The 21848-nt window shown below is 42.0% G+C and overlaps 1 protein-coding gene across 3 annotated transcripts in view; it reads right to left on the reverse strand.

Annotated features, from left to right (window-relative positions):
* Kif3a (kinesin family member 3A) overlaps positions 1–21195 on the reverse strand; it is a 36035-nt gene extending 14840 nt beyond the window's left edge. For 2 of the 3 annotated variants that reach the window (XM_048334130.1, XM_048334129.1), the window contains exons 1-9: positions 21045–21195; positions 16189–16462; positions 11304–11448; positions 11101–11185; positions 9495–9600; positions 6005–6144; positions 4779–4976; positions 4322–4496; positions 2213–2311 (exon numbers count right to left, since the gene is read on the reverse strand). In XM_048334130.1, the coding sequence (XP_048190087.1) occupies positions 2213–2311; positions 4322–4496; positions 4779–4976; positions 6005–6144; positions 9495–9600; positions 11101–11185; positions 11304–11448; positions 16189–16462; positions 21045–21050 (1228 nt within the window). In that variant the 5' untranslated portion in view covers positions 21051–21195. Of the gene's footprint in view, positions 1–520; positions 593–2212; positions 2312–4321; positions 4497–4778; positions 4977–6004; positions 6145–9494; positions 9601–11100; positions 11186–11303; positions 11449–16188; positions 16463–21044 lie in introns of all 3 variants that reach the window. The other variant, XM_048334128.1, reaches the window with a different exon arrangement.
* Between the last annotated feature and the right edge of the window lie 653 nt (positions 21196–21848).

A 21848-nucleotide genomic window follows, 5' to 3' on the forward strand; every position in this document is an offset into this window, starting at 1 on the left:
ATACTACCCAATTGCTATTTCCTTGCTAGAAACTTCACATCTTTGGGAGCATTCGATCTTAAGCTATTGCTAAGACCAAGATGTAAAATGTTTCCAACTGTACCACATGTTATAATGGGCACGGATGTACCACAAATGTAATTTGTACTTTTAGACATTCAGGATCTGTTTGTTAAAGGTCCTTTATACTGACCAGAATTAAAAATGTTTAACACAAATAAAGAAGAATCTTAAGAACTATTCTTTCATACAGCTTACTAACTCTCTTCACATTATCTCAACTGCAGAAGCATGAATCTCTCTTCCATTGTCTCAAACATAAGCTCAAGCATATGTTTCAACAATTATGGTTAACAGGAAGCAATGAAGGGGGTGGGAAGTTATCACATGCTTTATTCGACTGGGACGTCCAACATGTATTCGTCAAAGTGACAGGCAGCGGTGTAGCATTTCTCAAATGAAGCCCATGGATTATGGAAAAGCCCAAGCTCTGTTAGAGAATTGAAGAGCTACCACTCACTAGGCAAGAACTTATCCAGAGGTTTCTCTATGACAGAGCATGTGGAGTCTGAACTACTGCTGCTGCTACTGCCTGGAAGACAAAGAAGTGAGCCCAACAGAAACCAGAGAGAGAGGAGACAAGAAAAGGAACACACATACCAAGAAAAATTCAGTTCTGGAGAGGGAATTTTAAAGAACAATCATGCTTTTTTTTTTTTTTAAATCAGTCTTGGAGCTTGAACTCAGAGCCTGGGCTCTATTCCTGAGTATTTTTTTGCTCGAGGCTACTGCTCTACCACCTGAGTTACAGCTCCACTTCCAGCTTTTCTTTCCTTTTTTTTTTTTTTTTGGTGGTTAATCAGAGGTAATAGTACCAAGGACTTTCCTGCCCAGATGTCTGTGAACCAAGATCCTCAGAGCTCAACCTCTCAACTAGGTAGGATTACAAGCATGAGCCAGCAGTGCCTGGCTGCCAATTAAGCCTTGTATTCAAGAATCAAAACTCACTATCCCTTAAAAAGAGTCTTGAGAGTAGTCCATCTATCTATATTCTTCACTTCATAAAGCTATATGGGGAAATTAGAGTCATAGTGGACAAATACTATGACTCAACTAAATATAATTATTGAGAGTTCAAATGAAGAAAATAAAGCAAATAGTTCATTTAGTGAGATTTAAGTCTCTTTAATAAGATAAAGGGACAAAGTTTGGAAGCTTAAAGTCAAATTTAATTAATGCTGTAATATTGATAAACTGTCTCTTGTTGTGAACAAGATGGTATAATTCCAATTTTCCTCTCCTCAATACATCAAACAGTCAAATACAAGTATTTAAGCTTAAAGTTTGGCAGCAAAGTCTCACTAGATCTAGAAGGAAAGTATGTTGCTTTTCAATGAGACATACTTTTTCTACTTAAAACTTTATTTTTCATAATTATCTGCACTACCTTTGAGAAGGCAAGTGTACTCTGTGAAAAATGAGGTATGAACATAGATACATTTCTCTCAGGCAGAGGTCTGCAAATGTTTCCTGCAACAGGATAGCTAGTATTTTTGGCTTTTGTGTCAGAGCAACCACAGACATAGGGAAACAAACAAGCATGGCAGTTTTAATTTCATGTATAAAAACAGGTTTGTACTGGATTTGGCCAGCAGGTTGTATTCTGCAAACTCCTGCAATAAATAATGATTTTCCTATCTTTTCAATGTACCAAATCACTACAGTTCCTTAATTTGGGGTTTTTGATCAAGCAGTAATGGTCTTATGTTCAATAAGATCATTTAGATAAGACAAGCGAAATATGCACCAGCTTGAAAACAATGATCTACATGAATGGAAGAGAGTTCTGAGATAAATACTTGGGGTAAAAGGCTGGATATATAGGCCGTCGCAATATGTCCATCTCTTTTGCAAGTTATCTACATCTTTACCCCAACAGCCTTCATCATACCTGTTAAGACATGGCCCACGATAGGGTGAGAATGAGAGTACATTTCATTATTGTATTAAATCATCTAATCCTCATTCAACTGAGTCAACTTCTCAACTGGAAACCAGTATAAGATAAAAACACTGAAAAGCTAACCAGTTACGTGGCATACATTCTCTGCTCAAGTTGCTACCACAAGGAAAACTGGCAATATGAAAGGCATGCACTAAGTAGCAATCCTGGTGAATCTCTCTACCAGTTATAACATGAAGCAAAACTTACCCCTTCTCTTTTTTCTTTTCTCTCCATCTTCTCCAAGTTCACCTTCTTCATCTTCATCTTCCTCTGATCCACTGATATCAGAGCCTGATATTTCTTCCCCTTAGATAGAAAGTTAATACAATCTTTTTAGTCTGTACCATGTCAATGGCTATTGAGAAAATGCCGGTAATCAATTTTCTTCATTAAGATTTTTGTTGTCCTGAATACAGATTTAAATGTTTTTTTAAATGTTCCTAAATACATCATATAAACGAACCTGAGAACTACATAAAAAGTACACAGAGACTTTATTTAAAAATAAAGATTTTTAAAGTCCCTAAAAAGAAGTTAACTTTTAATTTCAAATTTCAAATCATTCTGGGCACTGGTGGCTCACACCTATAACCTAACTATTCAGGAGGCTGATAGCTGAGAATTGTGGTACATAGCCAGCCTAGGTAGGAAAGTCCATGAGACTCTTATCTCTAATAAACTATTGAAAAAAGCCAGAAGTAAAAGCCAAATGGTAGAGCACTGTCCTTGACCAAAAGAAACAAAGAAACTCAGGGACAGCACCCAGGTAGCCCCAAGACCTGCACACACACATTTAAAAAAAAAAGTGAAAAATAAATGGAGTCAGCAAATACAGGCACACAGCCAACATCAACATAAGTGAGAAATCAAGAATCTTATACTAGCTGTAAATACCACCTAGTGGTCACACTTAAAACACGGAATTTCATCATCTAAGCAGCAGTTCACTCGTTGCTTTTCTACAATAACCTTACTCAAGTTTATTGCACCAGCATGGCCTCCAGACCTCTGTGAAGAGACCAGCATCTGTGGATCCTGCTGATGCAACCAGCTTCCACACAGGCCCTTGGGTGCCATTTCAAAGCCTCTGCTTCACTGGCTTGCAGGGGCTCTAGCATCAGAAAGCCAATCTGTGGGACCCCCGCATGGCAGTGCCAGGAGGGCCTCAGCATCTGCCAATGATCGGGAAGTTCTCTCGCTCATGAAGATGTACAAACCTTTCTAGCCTGCTAGCACTGTCTCCTTAGAAAAGAATTTCCGAAACAGGATTCCGTGCTCGAATTTCAGTATGAAAGCATAAGAACTGCATGGCCTTAAGTGTGTAAGGCCATGAAGTGCAATTCACTTGTAGAGAAGAAATTTAACTGAAACTGTCTGATACCTCCCAAGCAATAGTAATATGATATTAATCACGAAATCAGAATTCTGGTCATTTGCTTCTCTGAGTACTTATGATATAGAATTTGTTCTTACACACAAATAAAAATTCATTATGTAACAAGTAGCCATACAAAATCTACAAAAGGGGGCTGGGAATATGGCCTAGTGGCAAGAGTGCTTGGCCTGGGTTTGATTTCCCAGCACCACATATATAGAAAACAGCCAGAAGGGGCGCTGTGGCCCAAGTGGCAGAGTGCTAGCCTTGAGCAAAAAGAAGCCAGGGACAGTGCTCAGGCCCTGAGTCCAAGGCCCAGGACTGGCAACAACAATAAACAAAATCTACAAAAGGTCTTGGGGATCAAGATAGCAATTTTAATCAGTTTTTTAAAAATGACATACACAATGTTGTATTATCTTTAGTATAACATAAAAATGTTAAGGTATGTAGGAACTAAGATACTTTGCAGAATTGTTTCTTTTTCTTCTCTCTTTTTTTTAATCCAATGCTAGAGATTGAACCTTGGACCTTACACATGCCAGACAAGTGCTCTATTACTGAGCTACAGCCCCAGCCCAGATATTTTGATATTCTTCTAACTATCAATAATAGAAGCTCAAAGGACATGTAATAGTGGGTTTTTTAGGAACCATTTGTGGTTAGCCAACATGTTTTTGTTTTTTGGGTTTTTTTTTGCCAGTCCTGGGCCTTGGACTCAGAGCGTGAGCACTGTCCCTGGCTTCTTTTTGCTCAAGGCTAGCACTCTGCCACTTGAGCCACAGCTCCACTTCTGGCCATTTTCTATATATGTGGTGCTGGAGAATCGAACCCAGGGCCTCATGTATATGAGGCAAGCACTCTTGCCACTAGGCCATATTCCCAGCCCAACCAACATGTTTTTAGCTGACATTAAGATTAATACTCCACAAAGAACATACCCTCTTCAAGCTTTTTCTTCAATTCCTCTATTTCTTTCTGAAACTGACGAAGCAGAGCATCCTTTGGATCTTCATTAATTCTAGCTTTATTTTTAATATTCTTAGCACGGTTGGCATACCGTAAAGTACTGATAGTTTCATCATAATTGTAATCTGCTGGCCCAATATTTGCACACTGTTGAATGAGAAATACAGATTGCTTTACACTACCGTTAATTAATACTACCATTACAAGTATATCAAAACAATGCTTGAAGAAATAAATGTAATTTGGCCTTCTCGAAAAGAATGGCAGCTGCATGAGTTTCTAAGTGACGCCACTGCGGGCTAAGAAGTGCTGCATTATAAAAAGAGAGTCACACATCAAGAGTAAAATAATCCATATTCACATTATTATGGGTACAAAATAGAATCTTAAATTTGCCTGAAGTTACCCACACCACGAATTAAGTCTTACCATCATTGTTTTTGAGTTTCCTCCTAAGGAATCCTGAAGAAGACGAGTCAATTTGGAGTTACGATAAGGCACATGAGTGCTTTTGCCATCGACCAAAGCAGAAATCACATTGCCCAGGGTGGAAAGGGAAAGATTGATTTTTGTAGCTTCCTTTAGGCGCTGTCCAGTAGCTCCAGTTTTTGCTTGTCTTTCTGAACCCTAGCAATAAACAGAGATAAAAATTAAAAAAACAATGGTGTGTGGGGGGGTGTCCTGGAGCTTGAACTCAGCACCTGGGTGCTGTGTTAGCTTTTTTGCACAAGGCTAGATAGTGCTCTACCATTTGAGCCGCGGCTCCACTTCAAGCTTTTCAGTGGTTAACTGGACATCAGAGTCTCATGGACTTTCTTTCATGGGCTGGTTTCAAACCACAGTCCTCAGATCTCAGTTCAGTGACTAGGTAGGATTATAAGTTATGAGCCACTAATGCCCAGCAATAGAATATTCTTTACAAAGATTTTTTTGTTTTATTTTTTTTTGTCAGTCCTCAGGCTTGGACTCAGGGCCTGAGCCACTGTCCCTGGCTTCAGCTTCCTTTTTCGTCAAAGCTAGCACTCTACCACTTGAGCAACAGCGTCACTTCTGACTTTTCTGTTTATGTGGTGCTCAGGAATCGAACCTGGGGCTTCATGCATGCAAGGCGAGCACTCTACCACTAAGCCGTATTCCCAGCCTCTTTACAAATATTCTTTACAGGGCTGGGAATATGGCCTAGCGGCAAGAGTGCTTGCTTCGTATACATGAAGCCCTGGGTTCGATTCCCAAGTACCACATATATAGAAAATGGCCAGACGTGGCGCTGTAGCTCAAGTGGCAGAGTGTTAGCCTTGAGCAAAAGGAAACCAGGGACAGTGCTCAGGCCCTGCATCCAAGGGCTAGGACTGGCAAAAAAATAAAATAAAACAATTATTCTTTACAAAAGTAATTTAACAGTAAGATAGCTGATGTGATGTCTGGACTTTGCTTTGAAATTATAATAAAGGAAGAGAAGAAATGGAGAAGAATAAATGAAAGGAGATTGACCATTATTTTCATATGTACTTAAAAGAGCCTCTAATAAGTAAGTGAAACAGAGTAACAACCTACAAATCTTATCTAACTCACACGTCTTCACTTTATCTTCTATTCACTTAAGAGGTAAGTGGATCACCAGAAAGCATTCTTCCTTAAGTACCCCTGTGACTTACAGCAAGGTCTACAAGATGGAGTTTGCCCATCCGCACGTGCATGTTCCCATCAGCGCCCTTCTCACTGCATTCAATAGTAATGGTAAAGATGGCATGGGAGCGGGAACTGTGTTCATTCATATTAGTTGCACCAACCGAACCTTTAATAAAGAAAGGAATCCTTTAAAGTTATAACGGAGAACCTTAAGTGATCATTAAATATCCAGAATACTTAAAATACTTAACTTTTTTTTTCACAGTAAAAAGTCAGAGATCATGGTCAAACCATAAAACCACAGGTGCAGATTTAGCCATATGAAATCCCTCCCTTAATTTATGCTAGTAATAAAAGAATTGGTAATGATCCTCATATTAGAGACATGATTTTATACAAAATACTTAACTTCAATCTCAAATGTTAGTGTCTAGTAACAAGTAATTTACAAAGCAGAGTATAGTGATAAACATCTGCAGTCCTAGCAATAGCAATCAAGGAGGCTCTGAGGAAGAGGATGACTGAGCCCAGAAGTTCAAGGCTAGCTGGGACAACCTGGTGGAACCACCTCTCTTTAAAAATGAAAAACAAAACGACACACAAAAACAGAAGCATACAAGCTAGGCACCAGTGGCACACGCCTTGTAATCCTAGCTACTAAGGAGGCTGCAATCTGAGGATCACAGTTCAAAGCTAGTTCATGCAGGAAAGTCCTGAGTCTCTTATTTCCAAATAATCACTAAAAAGATGGAAATGGAAGAGTAGCTCAAATGGCAGAGTGCTAGCTTTGGGCAGAAAAGTAAAGAACAGCACCCAGGCCCTGAGTTCAAGCCCCAGTATTGGCACAAAACAAAACAAATCCAAAACCCCCAAAAATATACACTTAATAACTAGACATTTTATTGATGATTGAACATATTTGCCTTGTTTTTCTTTTTTTGTCCTAGGGCTCGAACTCAGGGCCTAGGCACTGTCCCTGAGCTTGTTTGCTGGAGGCAAGTGCTCTACCACTTGACCCACAGTTTCACTTCCAGCTCTTTGCTGGTTAATTAGGTATAAGAGTCTCATGGACTTTTCCTGCCTGGGCTGGCTTTGAACCATGACCCTCAGATCTTAGCCTCCTGAATAACTTGGATTGTAGGCGTGAGCCACTGGTGCCCAGCTAATTTAGGTTTCTAAAGAGACATATGCTAGCCAGGCACTAGTGATTGTGGCACGTGCCTGATACCCCAGATATGACAAAGTCTCAAATGGGTGCAGTCACAGTATAGGTATGCACTTAGGCAGGGAGCAAGACCCATTTCAAAAATGCCCAATGCAACTAAAAGCAAAGGTGTGGCTCAAGTGATAGAGTGCTTGCCTAGCAAACATAAAGTCCTGGGTTCAAACTCTAGAATCACTTTTTTTTTAATTTACTTCCCATGTTCTTAACATTTTTTTTTAGGGCTGAGATTTTTTTTTTAAATTGTTATATACAGAAGGTTTATAATTACATACTGTTCTTAACTTTTACCTCTAAGTTCTAATAGCCATGGGAATTATCAGTAGTACTAGGCCTGAGAAAGACTCCAGTATTGACAAAATTTCTTTAGATTAAGAATTTTAAACTAAAAATATTTTTTTCTTTGTTTATGTGGTGCTGAGGAATCGAATCCAGGGCTTCATGCATGCTAGGCAAGCACTCTATCTACCACCAAGCCACATTCCCAGCCCACTTTTTTTATTTGGTCATGGCGCTTGAGCTCTGGGTCTGGGCACTATCCCTGAGCTCTTCAGCTTAAGGCTAGTGCTCTACCACTTGAAGCACAGCGTCACTTCCGGTTTTCTGGTGGTTCGTTGGAGATAAGAGTTTCACAGACTTTCCTGCCCAGGCTGGTTTTGAACCACGATCCTCAGATCTCAGCCTCCTGAATACCTAGAATTACAGGTGTGAGCCACTGGCATCTGGAAAAAAATTTTGATTTTTAGTTTTGCTTTGATTTTCTTGTCAACAAAAGGGAGGCAGCATACTTACTCAAGGCTGGCGCTCTACTACTTGAGCCACAGCTCTACTTCTGGCTTTTTGCTGGTTAACTGGAGATTGTACATGGCAACAAGTTGCTTTAAGTGTTTCCTCATTCAAAAAGTAGGACTTAGCCAGGCTAAGTGTATACTCCTTTACTGTGGCTCACGTCTGTACTCCTGACTACCCAGGAGGCTGAGATATGAACATCACAGTTCAAACCAGCCCCAACAGGAAATTCTGTGAAACTCATATCTCCAATTAATAAACAAAAAGCAATAAGTGAAACTGGGCTCAAGTGGTAGAATGCTAGCCTTAAGCAAAAGGCTCAGAAAGCGAGACAAGCCTAGAACACAGGAAACAAAGGGGCATGATCTCCCTGATATATGACTGTTAAGAATGGGTGACGGAGGGCTGGGGATATAGCCTAGTGGCAAGAGTGCCTGCCTCGGATACATGAGGCCCTAGGTTCGATTCCCCAGCACCACATATACAGAAAACGGCCAGAAGCGGCGCTGTGGCTCAAGTGGCAGAGTGCTAGCCTTGAGCAGGAAGAAGCCAGGGACAGTGCTCAGGCCCTGAGTCCAAGGCCCAGGACTGGCCAAAAAAAAAAAAAAAAAAGAATGGCTGACCGAGAGACAGTAGAGACCAGGTCTGTGAAACCAAAAACTGCTTGTCAAATGGTATTTCCCACAGGATTGGGGCAGCGACCAACATTATGTAACTAAAACCAAACAACTACTCAACATATAAAGGTCAAAAATTGACCTCTCAGTGGAATACAATAGCTCAAAAGCTATGTATGTACGTCCTACTGTTGACATATTGTCTAATGTCGACATTACATTTAAAGCCCTAGGCAAATTTTCTTTGGCGTAGGCCACGTGGCTACTGTATATGTTCTTGGTACATTATGTATTGTATATATGTCTACCTGACCTAGGGAAGGGAAAGAAAAACAGGGTGTAAGATATCACAAGAAATGTACAGACTGCCCTACTATGTAACTGTACCCTTTTTGCACAACACCTTGTCAAAAAATTTTTGTTTAATTAATAAATAAATTACAAAAAAAAGGCTCAGAAAAAGTGCTCAGGCCCTGATTTCAAGCCCTAGGACCAGTGTGCATACACGTGTGTGCGTGTGCGCACACACACACACACACACACACACACAAAGGACTTGAATATCTTCATAGACTATGGTGAAGTTTAAAGGAGACTGTTATAAAAGCACTTAACATAAACACTTCACCACTTACTTAGTGCTTTCTTTATGTTACCTATATTGTTATAACAAGACAGCAAATATACATTTTAAAAATTTGACATTACGAAGAAATAACATTTTGTTCAGCCTTCATTCATATATGTCCCTTCAAAGTAAATAAAGAGATAAGGTTTTCAAAACACTGAGCATTCAGTCTCTATGGGGCAAAGTGCCATAGCAGTTTTGCTTTGCAATCAGCCTACTAAACATACAGATGTTTAATCATAAGTAGACATTACACTTACGGTTTTTGTGGCCTAGTGTCATAATTCTATCCATATCATCAGCATTATTTACCACATAAGCTGATAAGTCTTTGATATAAACTCCCACATCAGGCCTTTCTTTAACCTAAAAAACACACACATACACACACATAAGATTTCACATTTGTATCATAATTCTTCCATAGTTATTTACTGAGCATCCACTGTCTCTATAAGATTATGACAATATGGTCAGCAACAGATAGATAACATACCTATACTCATGGAAATGATAATTTACAGTGAAAACAAACAAATGACAAATGAAGGTCTAGACACTGTCCCTGAGCTTTTTTGCTCACAGCACTCTACCACTTGAGCCACAGCTCCACTTCTGACTCTTCTGCTGCTTAAATGGAGATGTATGTAAAAAAATTACATGTGTATTCTTTTATTGTCTAGTGCACATAACATTTACCAATAAGTATAATATCTGTCAGGCACTGACTTTAATACTCTTTAAATTTGTTAATGTTGGCAATAAACCTAGGAAGTATATATTATTACCACTTACAGTGCAATTCCCATGTTGTTGTTTTTTAAATTAAATTTTTATTGTCAAACTGAGGTACAGAGAGGTTACAGTTTTATACATTAAGCATTGGATACATTTCTTGTACTGTTTGTTACCTCCTCCCTCATTCCCCCCTCCCCCCTCCCTCCCCCTTTCCTTTTCCCCCCCATGAGTTGTTCAGTTCATTTACACCAAACAGTTTTGCAAATATTGCTTTTAGAGTCATTTATCTTTTTTACCCTGTGTCTCTCGATTTTGGTATTCCCTTTCACTTTCCTAGTTCTAATACCAGTATACACTGTTTCCAATGTACTCAGATAAGATACACAGATAGTGCAGGTAAAACCACAGGAAGGGGATACAAGAGGATCATCCACAATAGAAGCTACGTTTCACATCGCATGTTGAAAGTAATTACAACAGTGATATAACAGTCGGTTCCATAACATGGAGTTCATTTCACTTAGCATCATCTTATGTGTTCATAAGGGCTACTGGGCTGTTGTGATCCTCTGCTGTGACTAGCCTAAACCTGTGCTAATTATTCCCTATGAGGGAGACCATAGAGTCCATGTTTCTTTGGGTCTGGCTCACTTCACTTAGTATAATTTTTTCCAAGTCCTTCCATTTCCTTATGAATGGGGCAATGTCATTCTTTCTGATAGAGGCATAAAATTCCATTGTGTATATGTACCACATCTGATAGAGGCATAAAATTCCATTGTGTATATGTACCACATCTGATAGAGGCATAAAATTCCATTGTGTATATGTACCACATCTGATAGAGGCATAAAATTCCATTGTGTATATGTACCACATTTTCCTGTCCAATATTGTTTTAAAGGTCATCTTTGTCTCACATCTTAAAATGCTGAAAGTCTGGGAACATCTACCAAATTTACCATTCATTTATCACCTGACTTAGCAGTATGCCTTCAGTGATTTACTCCCATATATGTCTGTACTTGCAAGATGCTGTGTGTATAAGGCTATTAAAATATTAAAAGTACCTTTGGTACAAAAAGGACATAATTGCTTTGGAAAGTACTCCAATTTCAATTTCCTTACCTCTAATCTCTGTGTCTGATCCTTGCCCAAAAGGTCACGAACTTCTTCATTATAGATTTCCAAATATGATACTCGAACCAAGAATCTATAAATAAAATATTTTAGCACATAAGCAAAGTATTCATAAGAACAGCTTGCTTATGCTTGTATTGTTTTCCTTCATTTATACTTCTTGATATTAGAAAATAAAAATATTCTTTTACCTGGTGTCTCCTTCCGCTTTTGCAATATGACCAAATATGTGAGCAAATGAATTGGGAATAATTCCTCTAAGTTCAGGAACAGCTCGAACACCTTCCATAGTAAAAGTTTTGCCTGTTCCAGTTTGTCCATATGCAAAAATAGTCCCTGAAAGTGAAGAAAAGGCTGGGTCACTATTAGACTCTAATGGTACAGAACAATAGCTGTGAAAATTAATTCCTTTATCTGGGTACCGGTGGCTCACACTTGTAATCCTAGCTCCTCAGGAGGCTGAGATTTGACGATCGTGGTTTGAAGCCCAGGCAGAAAACTTGTCATGAGACTCTTATCTCCAATTAACCACTCAAAAACCAGAAATGGCACTATGGCTCAAGTGGTAGAGTGCTAGCCTTGAGCACAGAGAGGCTCAGGGACAGCACCCAGGCCCAGAGCTCAAGCCCCAGGACTGACCAAAAAAAAAAAAAAAAAAGAACCAGAGTCATGGGCACCAGTGGATCATGCATATAATCCTAGCTACTCAGGAGACTGAGACATAGAGGACTATAGTTTGAAGCCAGCCAGGCAGAACAGTCTGTGAAACTCCATCTCCAGGAAAAATACCAGGTGGTAGAATGCTGACCTAACATGTATAGGGCCTTGGATAGTAGGGAAGAGACAGAGAAAAAGACATATATACATACATACACACAAACACACACATACACACATCCTTTCTTTGTATACATCCTCTATACATACAGAGAGAGAGACAAAGACAGAAAAGAACAAGCCCATAAAAGACCCCTCCATTGTGTTAACTCAAAATTAAACTATTAACACTTCTACTTCAGAAAGATGGAGTATCATGACTAAACTAACCTTCCCAGTTGAAACTAAAAGAGGTGAATTCATGAAACAAGCAGGTACCAGTGACTCACACTAGCGATCCTAGATTTAGGAGGCTAAAACCCAGAGAACTTCGGTTTCAGGTCAGCCTGGACAGAAGAGTTCACTGTATCTACCCACAACAGGCAGCAAAAAGCAGAAGTGGACGCATGAGGCCCTGAGTTCAAACCCCAGTACTGAAGAAATAAATCACTGTTAATGATAAGCCTTTACTGTAAGCAGTTCTTTTTATTCTTTGTGTGTGTGTGTGCGCCAGTCCTGGGGCTTGAACTCAGGGCCTGGGTACTATCCCTGAATCTCTCTATGCTAGCACTTCTTTTAACATTTATTGATTGAGTGAGTGCATGATGGTTCTAGGACTTGAACTCAGGGCCTTGTGCTCTCTGTTTGCTCACAGCTAGCTCTCTACCACTTGGCCACACCTCTAGCCCAGCCTCAAGCACTTTTCTGCTGGGGTAGCTTCAAAACCAATCCTTGGATCTCAGCCTGCTGCGTAGCTAGGATTACAGGCATGTGCCATCGGCATCTGGTGTCCTTCTCCTTTAAATAAGCTAAAATGTTGGTTGGCCAGGGTGATAAGTCTCCCTTATCCACAGCTGCTACACTCTTATTTGACAGCTGGGCTGAGTGAAGGACTCTCAGTCAAGTAGCCAGCTGAACTGACCCACTGCTAGCACTATCTGCTTTGAACACTACACAGATGCCCTGAAGCAACGACATGGTAAGTACCGCTACCAATGCACACCTCTAGCTCCTGCGGTAGCAACCATGACTGCTTCAAACAGCTCCAGCTGAACTTTTTGTCATCACAAGTCCTAGTGAATTCTAGAAGACCCTGCAGCCATTTCCAAGCCAAAGGAAAAGTAACAATGGTGGCCCAGCAGAAAGACACGTAACTGCTACAAAAACAGTTCTTCAATTGTATGAAAGGGCTGCAATGGTCCTCTAGAAGAGGGGCTGTGCCATGATCTGTGCAAACCCAGTACCTTCACTGACTTGACTAGAGCAGACATTCTAGCCACACCCATTTTTTACTATATAAGTAAGAAGTTACTCCACAAGCATTCCTGTGCTGCCCTCTGGTGTTGTAACACTAGGCCCAATGAAAGACTTTTCTCAAGTATTTTTTTCTTCTGATCTTTATCACTTGGTGAGTAGACTGTGATAGTAACCTCAAAGAAAAAAATAGGAAAAGAGGCAGCTCTATCACAAAGGAAAGGCAGCAGCAAAAGGCAGCAGCAACTATGGCAGCAGCATTGAAAGACAGCTCAAGAGTTCCGGAAAGCAAGACAAGGAAGAAATGATGGTGAGCAGAGATAAGAGTGACAATAAAGGCTGTGAAAAGCTGATGAGACACTGGGCTCTGGTCACAGGAAGAGTTTCAGAGAGTTGGCAAGTGTTGAGAGCCAAGGCTGTAGACACCCTAGGTCTGAGAAATTAAACACTAACTTCTGCCAAGGGCTGAGGACCCCAACACCCAAGGTCTGCGAGCCATACCAATAGGGTAATGAGAGCAGAACAGAGAGCTCCTGCTCTAGGCCTGTGTAAGAGCTGTAACACTAGAAGGCACTGCCTCTTGCTGCTGTCTACTGCTAGTGGAAAACAAGGATGATAACAATAGCTGCTAAATGCCAAGGTCTCTGGTAGTTGAGGCAAGAGGAGTCAGTCGCCAACTTCAGTAGCCAAATCTGTAAGTTTCTGGCATCTAAAACCGGGAGTAACAGGCCGCTAGCTCTCAGGGTTTGAAGCTATAGTCTCTGGGTCTACAGGTCTAGCTAGCCCTTAGGCACTCAAGAACCAGGAATGTGGGGCTGGGGATATAGCCTAGTGGCAAGGGTGCCTGCCTCAGATACACGAGGCCCTAGGTTCGATTCCCCAGCACCACGTATACAGAAAACGGCCAGAAGCAGCGCTGTGGCTCAAGTGGCAGAGTGCTAGCCTTGAGCGGGAAGAAGCCAGGGACAGTGCTTAGGCCCTGAGTCCAAGGCCCAGGACTGGCCAAAAAAAAAGAACCAGGAATGCCAGCACTGAAAAGGCTTCTCATTTACCCACATGACCGACAAAAAGGGGGAGGGGGGAGCTGGGAATGTGGCTTAGTGGTAGAGTGCATGAAGCCCTGGGTTCGATTCCTCAGCACCACATAAACAGAAAAAGCAGGAAGTGGTGTTGTGGCTCAAGAGCCAGAATGCTAGCCTTGAGCAAAAGGAAGCCAGGGACAATGCTCACACCCTGAGTCCAAGGCCCAGGACTGGCCAAAAAAATAATAAAATAAAATTAATTTAATTAATTCACTTACTAAAAGAAATGTGCTTTCAACATAAAAATTAGGTTAGAAGGATGGAGAAAGATATGCCATATTTCCATCAAACAATAGAGAGTTAGAGTGTCTGTAGAGCAAACTACAGAGCAAAGAACATCATCAAGGATAAACTTCATAATTAAAAAGAGGTCAATTCATCAAGATGACATAAAAATCTTAAACATTTACACACAGGCTAATGGAAATTAAAAACACATAAAGAAAATTCTGATAGAAATGAGAGATATTTGCAAATAAGAAAACAAGTACTTCTTTCAATAACTGATAAACCAAGTTGACTGAAAATAAGTAAATATGTGGAAGAAACTGAACAACACTATCAAACTATTTGATCTAATAATAGACATTCATAGAATATTCCATCCAACAACAGAATATACACCTCCAATAACAGGTTATATCCTAGAATATGAAACAAGTCTCAAAAAAATTTTCTAATACAAGGTATTTTCTCTGACTAAATAAGAATTAAACTAAAATCATGAACAGAAAAATCTCCAGAAAACCTCAAAATATCTGGAAATTAATACATTGTTAATTAATCAAGGGATCATAAACAAAATAATGAAGTCAAAGTAGAAAATATTTTGAACTGCTTGAAAACAAAAATATGTCAATGCTGTTAAGATGCCCATAAAACAATACCTGGAAGATAATTCACACCATTAAACTCTTATATCAGAAATCTGAAAACAACAACATAGAGTCCATTTCAAGAAAGTACAACAAGAATATCAAGTGAAACCCTAAGTAGAAGAAACAATAAACATCAAAACAGAAGTTAATAAAATAAGAAACACAGAAAACAGAAAAGTTAATTTAAAAAAAAACTTTCTCTCAGAAGATCAGTAAGATAGATAAACCGCTAGTTAGTCTAAACAGGATAAAAAAGGGAAGGCACAAACCACCCTTTTCAAGAATGAGAAAAGCCTTATTACTGCACTGCAACATACTAAGTAGGTTAAATAAGTTCTTGCCAATAATCAATGTCAATGAAATATACAAATCCCATGACAGAAAATTATCAAAATTCAAGAAAACATAAACTGAGTATTTATAAATCTATTAAATAAATTGAATCTGGTAAAATTTTAAAACCTTCCCACCAAGACAGGTGGCTATATGGATGAATTCTCTCAACTATTTAAAGGAGATATACTAATTTTAGGCAAATTCTTCTAGAAATCTGAAAAGGAAATAATACCCAACTTGTTTTCTAAAACCACACTAGTCATACATCAAAATCAGATAAAGCTTTATAAGAAAACTACATTCAAATATCTCTCATGAATATAGATGCAAAATTTTGGCAAATCGAATTAACATTTTTTTCTTTTTCTTATTTTGCACTGGTCCTGGGACTTAAACTCAAGAGCCTAGGTGATGTCCCTGAGCTCTTTTGTTCAATGCTAGTGCTCTAGCACTTGAGCCACTGCTCTACTTCTGGCTTTTTGGTAGTTAATTGGGGGTAAAAGTCTCAAGGACTTTCCTGCCAGGGATGGCTTTGAACTGTGACCCTCAGATCTCAGCCTCTGGAGTAACTGGGATTACAGGTGTGCAGCACAGGCTCAACTGTAAATATTTTCTACAACTCTTCAAACTGTACAGTTGGAAATAGTGAATTTGCAGGGCATTAACTATATCTCAACAGTTTTTTAAAAGTAAGTTGCACATCCACTTACCATTGTAACCTTCAAGAACAGAATCAATAATGGGTCTTGCAGTTAAGTTGTAAACGTCCAGTTGTTTGCTGTCTGGTCCAAAAACAGTATCAAAAGTAAATGTCTTCGGAGGCTCATTGGAAGAATCGGTCTTATGAACAGTGATCGTTCCCCTCATCTCATCCACACTGACCGCCTGTCTGTAGTACATTGCCTTTTCTCGCTCATTGAGGGGCCGGCACCTAACAACCACTTTCACATTATCACAGCTCTCTGGCTTCTCCGATTTATTGATCTGGTGGTGACAATAGTAACAAATAATGAAAAGAACATTTAATTTTTCTCTTGCCATGTTAAATTTGTAATTTGAGAAAGATTATTTTGCTGTCTCAGTGCTTTACTAAAAGAACAGGAAAATCGTTTCTTTTGCAATACAAAAGAGGGGAGAAATAGGAATCTAATTTATGCTGTCCAAATAGAAAATAAGCTAGTATATTATAGATTGTCTTTCTGTACAAAAGTCCTGACATCCTCTTTGAATTTCTGCCTGTAGGAACAGATACACAAATGTGGTTAACATGTTAAAAATCAAGACTATATAGTAAGTCCTTCATTCTTTTTTATTTTCTACAAACTGTCAGTAAAAAATTTAATCATAGGACCATATATGGCTTATCGTCACAGAAGAAAACAGTAAGTTAAGGACAGAAAAATCCAATAGCAAGAAAAATGTTTTAATATGACCTAATCTTATGAACATTTGTGTATATAAAGACAGGATTTATGAAATTTTACATAGTTAAGAAGCTGTGTTCAAACACAATCCTATTACTGAAATTAGGTATTCGATTATGACTGCTTCAGGTACTCTTCTATGCATTAAACAGAAACAAGTATAAGCCAATACCAGTGAGTTTGACACTGTCATTGACAAATAACAGATAATATCAATACAATACACTTCTCTCCATCTCTGCCTTTATTGCTCCCCACCCATGGTCACTATCATCGGGCCCTATATTACAGCGATAGATTATTCCTATATTTGAGTAACTTGCCCATTGTGTCAGTCAATGTCCAATGTCCACATAATGTTAATCCTGTCATATACAATTTTTCAGTGGCTTCTCAAGAATAAGAATAAGAAATGTAAAGGTAAAACGCAAAATGGCTCCCATCCATGTCTGCTTTTCCAGTCTTAGTTCACAAAATCTGTTGCTTGCTTGCTCTGACTCAATAACCCCAAACCCATGGTCTTTTCTACTCACCATGCTCCTCCATCTTCACCCTCTGCCTTTTCCTTCCTTCCTTCCTTCCTTCCTTCCTTCCTTTCTTTTCTTTCTTTTTTTCTTTTCTTTCTTTCTTCTTTTCCTTTCTTTTCTGTGCCAGTACTGGGACTTGAACTCATGGCCTGGACACTGTTCCTTTAACTTTTTCTGCTCAAGACTCGTGCTCTGCCACTTGAACCACACCTCCAGTTCCAGCCTTTTTTTGGGGGGGGGGGGCGCCAGCCCTGGGCCTTGGACTCAGGGCCTGAGCACTGTCCCTGGCTTCCTTTTGCTCAAGGCTAGCACTCTGCCACTTGAGCCACAGCGCCACTTCTGGCCGTTTTCTGTATATGTGGTGCTGGGGAATCGAACCCAGGGCCTCATGTATACGAGGCAAGCTCTCTTGCCACTAGGCCATATCCCCAGCCCCAGTTCCAGCCTTTTGATGGTTAAAGAGTCTCCTGGGGTTGGGGATATAGCCTAGTGGCAAGAGTGCCTGCCTCAGATACACGAGGCCCTAGGTTCGATTCCCCAGCACCACATATACAGAAAACGGCCAGAAGCGGCGCTGTGGCTCAAGTGGCAGAGTGCTAGCCTTGAGCGGGAAGAAGCCAGGGACAGTGCTCAGGCCCTGAGTCCAAGGCTGGGAAAAAAAAAAAAAAAAAAGAGTCTCCTGGACTTTTCTGCCCAGGCTTGCTTCAAATCATAATCTTCAGATCTCAGCCTCCAGAACTCATAGAACTATAGGCATAAGCAGCAGTGACACCAGCCACTACTGGCCTTTCTATGAGCAGCTGCTTATATCCAGAACATTCCTCAGTACATTCTTCACTTAAGACACTACCTACATATGCTTCAGATCTCAGCACAATAGCCACTTCCTTTGGCAAAACCTCGCTGACTAGGTCAAATGCTTTTTTTTTCTTTGCTTTTTTTAATAGACTTTAAAGGGCATCCTGCTCTCCCATCCAAGGACATAAATTCACTTTTGGTTTGTCTAACTTCACCAGATAGGCAAACAAGTAGTGAAGGGACTGAATTTTGGCTCATAAGCATTTAAGTATTTTAATTAGTTGCTAAAACTGAGAAATTCCACAAAAATAATAAAAGTCTTTGGTATAAAAAGTAGATGATGGGGCTGGGAATATGGCCTAGTGGCAAGAGTGCTTGCCTCGTATACATGAAGCCCTGGGTTCGATTCCTCAGCACTGCATATACAAAAGTGGTGCTGTGACTCAAGTGGTAGAGTGCTAGCCTTGAGCAAAAAAGAAGCCAAGCGGGCTGGGAATATGGCCTAGTGGCAAAAGTGCTTGCCTCTTATACATGAAGCCCTGGGTTCGATTCCCCAGCACCACATATACAGAAAATAGCCAGAAGTGGCACTGTGGCTCAAGTGGCAGAGTGCTAGCCTTGAGCAAAAAGAAGCCAGGGACAGTGCTCAGGCCCTGAGACCAAGGCCGCAAAAAGAAAGAAAAAAAAAGGTAGATGATTTATATTTCTGGGGGCCAGCATTCCCATATGGCAATATTTCACAATTCATCACAATCTAATTCATTGTATGCCAGCCATTTACTTCATTCATTAAGACTAAGTATCTTGCCAGGGTACCAGTGGCTCACACCTGTAATACTAGCTACTCAGGAGCACTAGTCTTGAGCAAAAGAGCTCAGGGGTAGCACCCAGGGTCCCAAGTTCAAGCCCCATGACCAACAAGAATAGAAAAAAAAAAAAGGGCTAAGTGTCTTATCTCTGTAAATGTGTATGATTTTTACCTCTGCCCAAGAAGGCAAGCTTAAGCCAGGTGCTAGTGACTTACACCTCCAATCAACTTCTCAGGAGGCTGAGATCAGAGCAGATGTCCCCTGAGACCCTTAACTCCAATTTAATAGCAAATAGCCAGAGGTAGAGATGTAGTTCAAGTGGTTAAGCACCAGCCTTGAGCAAAATATCAAGTGAGAATGTGAGGCCTTGAGTTCAAGGCCCAGTACAATCATCAAAAGAAGAAAGAGGGCTGGGAATATGGCCTAGTGGTAGAATGCTTGCCTCCCATACATGAAGCCCTGGGTTTGAGTCCTCAGCACCACATATATAGAAAAAGCTAGAAGTGGCGCTGTGGCTCAAGTGGTAGAGTGCTAGCCTTGAGCAAAAAGAAGCCAGGGACAGTGCTCAGGCCCTGAGACCCAAGTCCCAGGGGCTGGTGGGAGAGAGAGAGAGAGAGAGAGAGAGAGAGAGAGAGAGAGAGAGAGAGAGAGAGAGAGAGAGAGAGAGAGAGAGAGAGAGAGAGAGAGAGAGAGAGAGAGAGAGAGAGAGCCAGTGCAAGAAAGCATGAGGGAAGGAGCTGGGTGCCAGTGCCTCATCCCTATAATCCCAGCTAGTCAGCAGGCTGAGATCTGAAGATCCTGGTTCAAAGCCAACCCAAGAGGGAGAGTCCCTGAAATTCTTATCTCCACTCAACTCTCAAAAAACAGAAACAAAAACAAAAAAACCTGAAGTGGAGCTGTGATTCAAGTAGCAGAGCACTAGCCTTGAGGGGACAAAAGCTCAAGAAAGTGCCAAGGTCCTGAGTTCAAGCCCCAGGAGCACCACCCCACTAAAAAAAAAAAAAAAAAGAAGAAAAGAAAAAAGTAAGCTTCTCTCCAAAGTCAACAGTATCAACCACACTCATTGAATGAAACAATAACTTGGTAACAAACAACAACAACAAAAAAACACCCTAGAAACTAGGAACACATTTTAACATCTACCTCCAGCACTGACAGTTAACGCTAAACGCCCAGCCACTGTCCTTCAAGTCTCCGGTACCTCATCTTATTTCTTCTGGATACCATTCCCAAGAGGAGAAGTTTAATTATGTGGGCGAACTAAGGGGCCTCGGGACCAAATAAAATAACCCCTGTGTGGCCCAAGTTCTCTCTCCGTGACCCTTTTAGTGGATTTGCAACACCCCCATAGGAAGGCACGACAACCATCCGTGAAATCCTAGCGGGTGGACACGGCACCCTTACACACCCTTGCACACACACACACACACAAAGGCACCGACGGGTTGCATTCTACGCCGTGAGCCGCCGCAGCGCCGCGGCAGGAATGACAGACAGCGTGAGCCCGGGAGAGCCCGAGTCAGGTGCCGGGAACGCGGGCTCCCCGGAGCGTGGCTCGGGGGGGGGGGGGGAGGGGGGCGAGGCGGGGTGCAGAGGCCACGCGGGGTGCCCGACGTCCCAACGACCCTCGGCGGCCTTCCCCCGCCCGCCGCGCGCGCAGGGACGCCAGGCGCGGCCGCCGCCCGGCCGGGCACCCGAGCGAGCGCATCCCCTCAGTCACAGCGGCGCAGGCCCCGCGGGACGCGGCGGGGAACCGGGCGACAGGGCCTCCTCCGGGGCGCCTCCCGGGGGCGAGCCGGACCCTCCTCCACCCCCCACCCCACCCCCCACGACGGACCCCGGGCCGCCCCGGCCGGTTCCGTCAAACCGCCCAAGCTCAGGGGTACCCAGCCCCGCCCAGCCGCCCGCCCGCCCGCCCGCTCCGCTCCGCGCTTCTATGGCAACGGCCGCGCCCCCGAGCCAGGCCGCTGGGATGAAGAACCCCAGCGGCTCGAGCCGCTCTCCTCACCGGCATCTTGGCTCTCTCCCGTACCCCGGCGGACGCCTCCGCCCGGGGTGCCACCCAACGACACCGGGTGCGCGGGAGAGCCTGGCGGCCACCGACGACTGAAACACCTTGGCGCCCTCGAGACTGCGGCTCCTCGGGCGAGAACGCGCACTGCGCAAGCGCACTCCGAGCTCGCCCTGCCCAATCCCTCCCGGTCTCCGGTTCCCACCCAGTCTCTAGAACTACGCCTGCGCAGAAGCTTTCCGAGTCCATCTCCTAGGACGCCGGACGGAGGCCGCGCCTGCGCACAGCATTCCGAGGCCATCTAGGACGCAGCCTGGCTTTGAGGCCGCGCCTGCGCAGTGCTGCCGTCCCCGCAGCCCGGGAATCCTAGCTTAGGAATCCATCCTAATTCCACGGGAGACTGAGATCTGAGGATCGGGATTCGAAGCCAGGCCCGGGCAAGAAAGTCCGTGAGCGTCTCATCACCAATAAACCACGAAGAAAATAAAATAAAAATAAAAGGGGGGTGGAATGGAGCTGTGGACCAAGTGGTAGAGCGCTGGCCTTCAGCAAAAAGGCTAATGAATGCACAGCGCCCGAGCCCTGAGTTCAAGCCCCAGCACCGACAAAACAAAAACAAAAACACTTTTAAAGCTTATTTTGCCTTCATGAATGCCTTTTTAAAAATATTCTTCCTCCTTTAAGTGCCTTTGAGAAATAAGTAGATCTGGGTTGACCTAACTCCATATTCTACTCGCTTCCCATCTCTCTTCTAACTAGAATATACATTTCATAGGTAGTGGTGGGTTTAGTATGTTTCTT

The sequence above is a fragment of the Perognathus longimembris genome, chromosome 25 (assembly GCF_023159225.1).
Source record: "Perognathus longimembris pacificus isolate PPM17 chromosome 25, ASM2315922v1, whole genome shotgun sequence".
NCBI classification, from domain to species: Eukaryota; Metazoa; Chordata; class Mammalia; order Rodentia; family Heteromyidae; genus Perognathus; species Perognathus longimembris.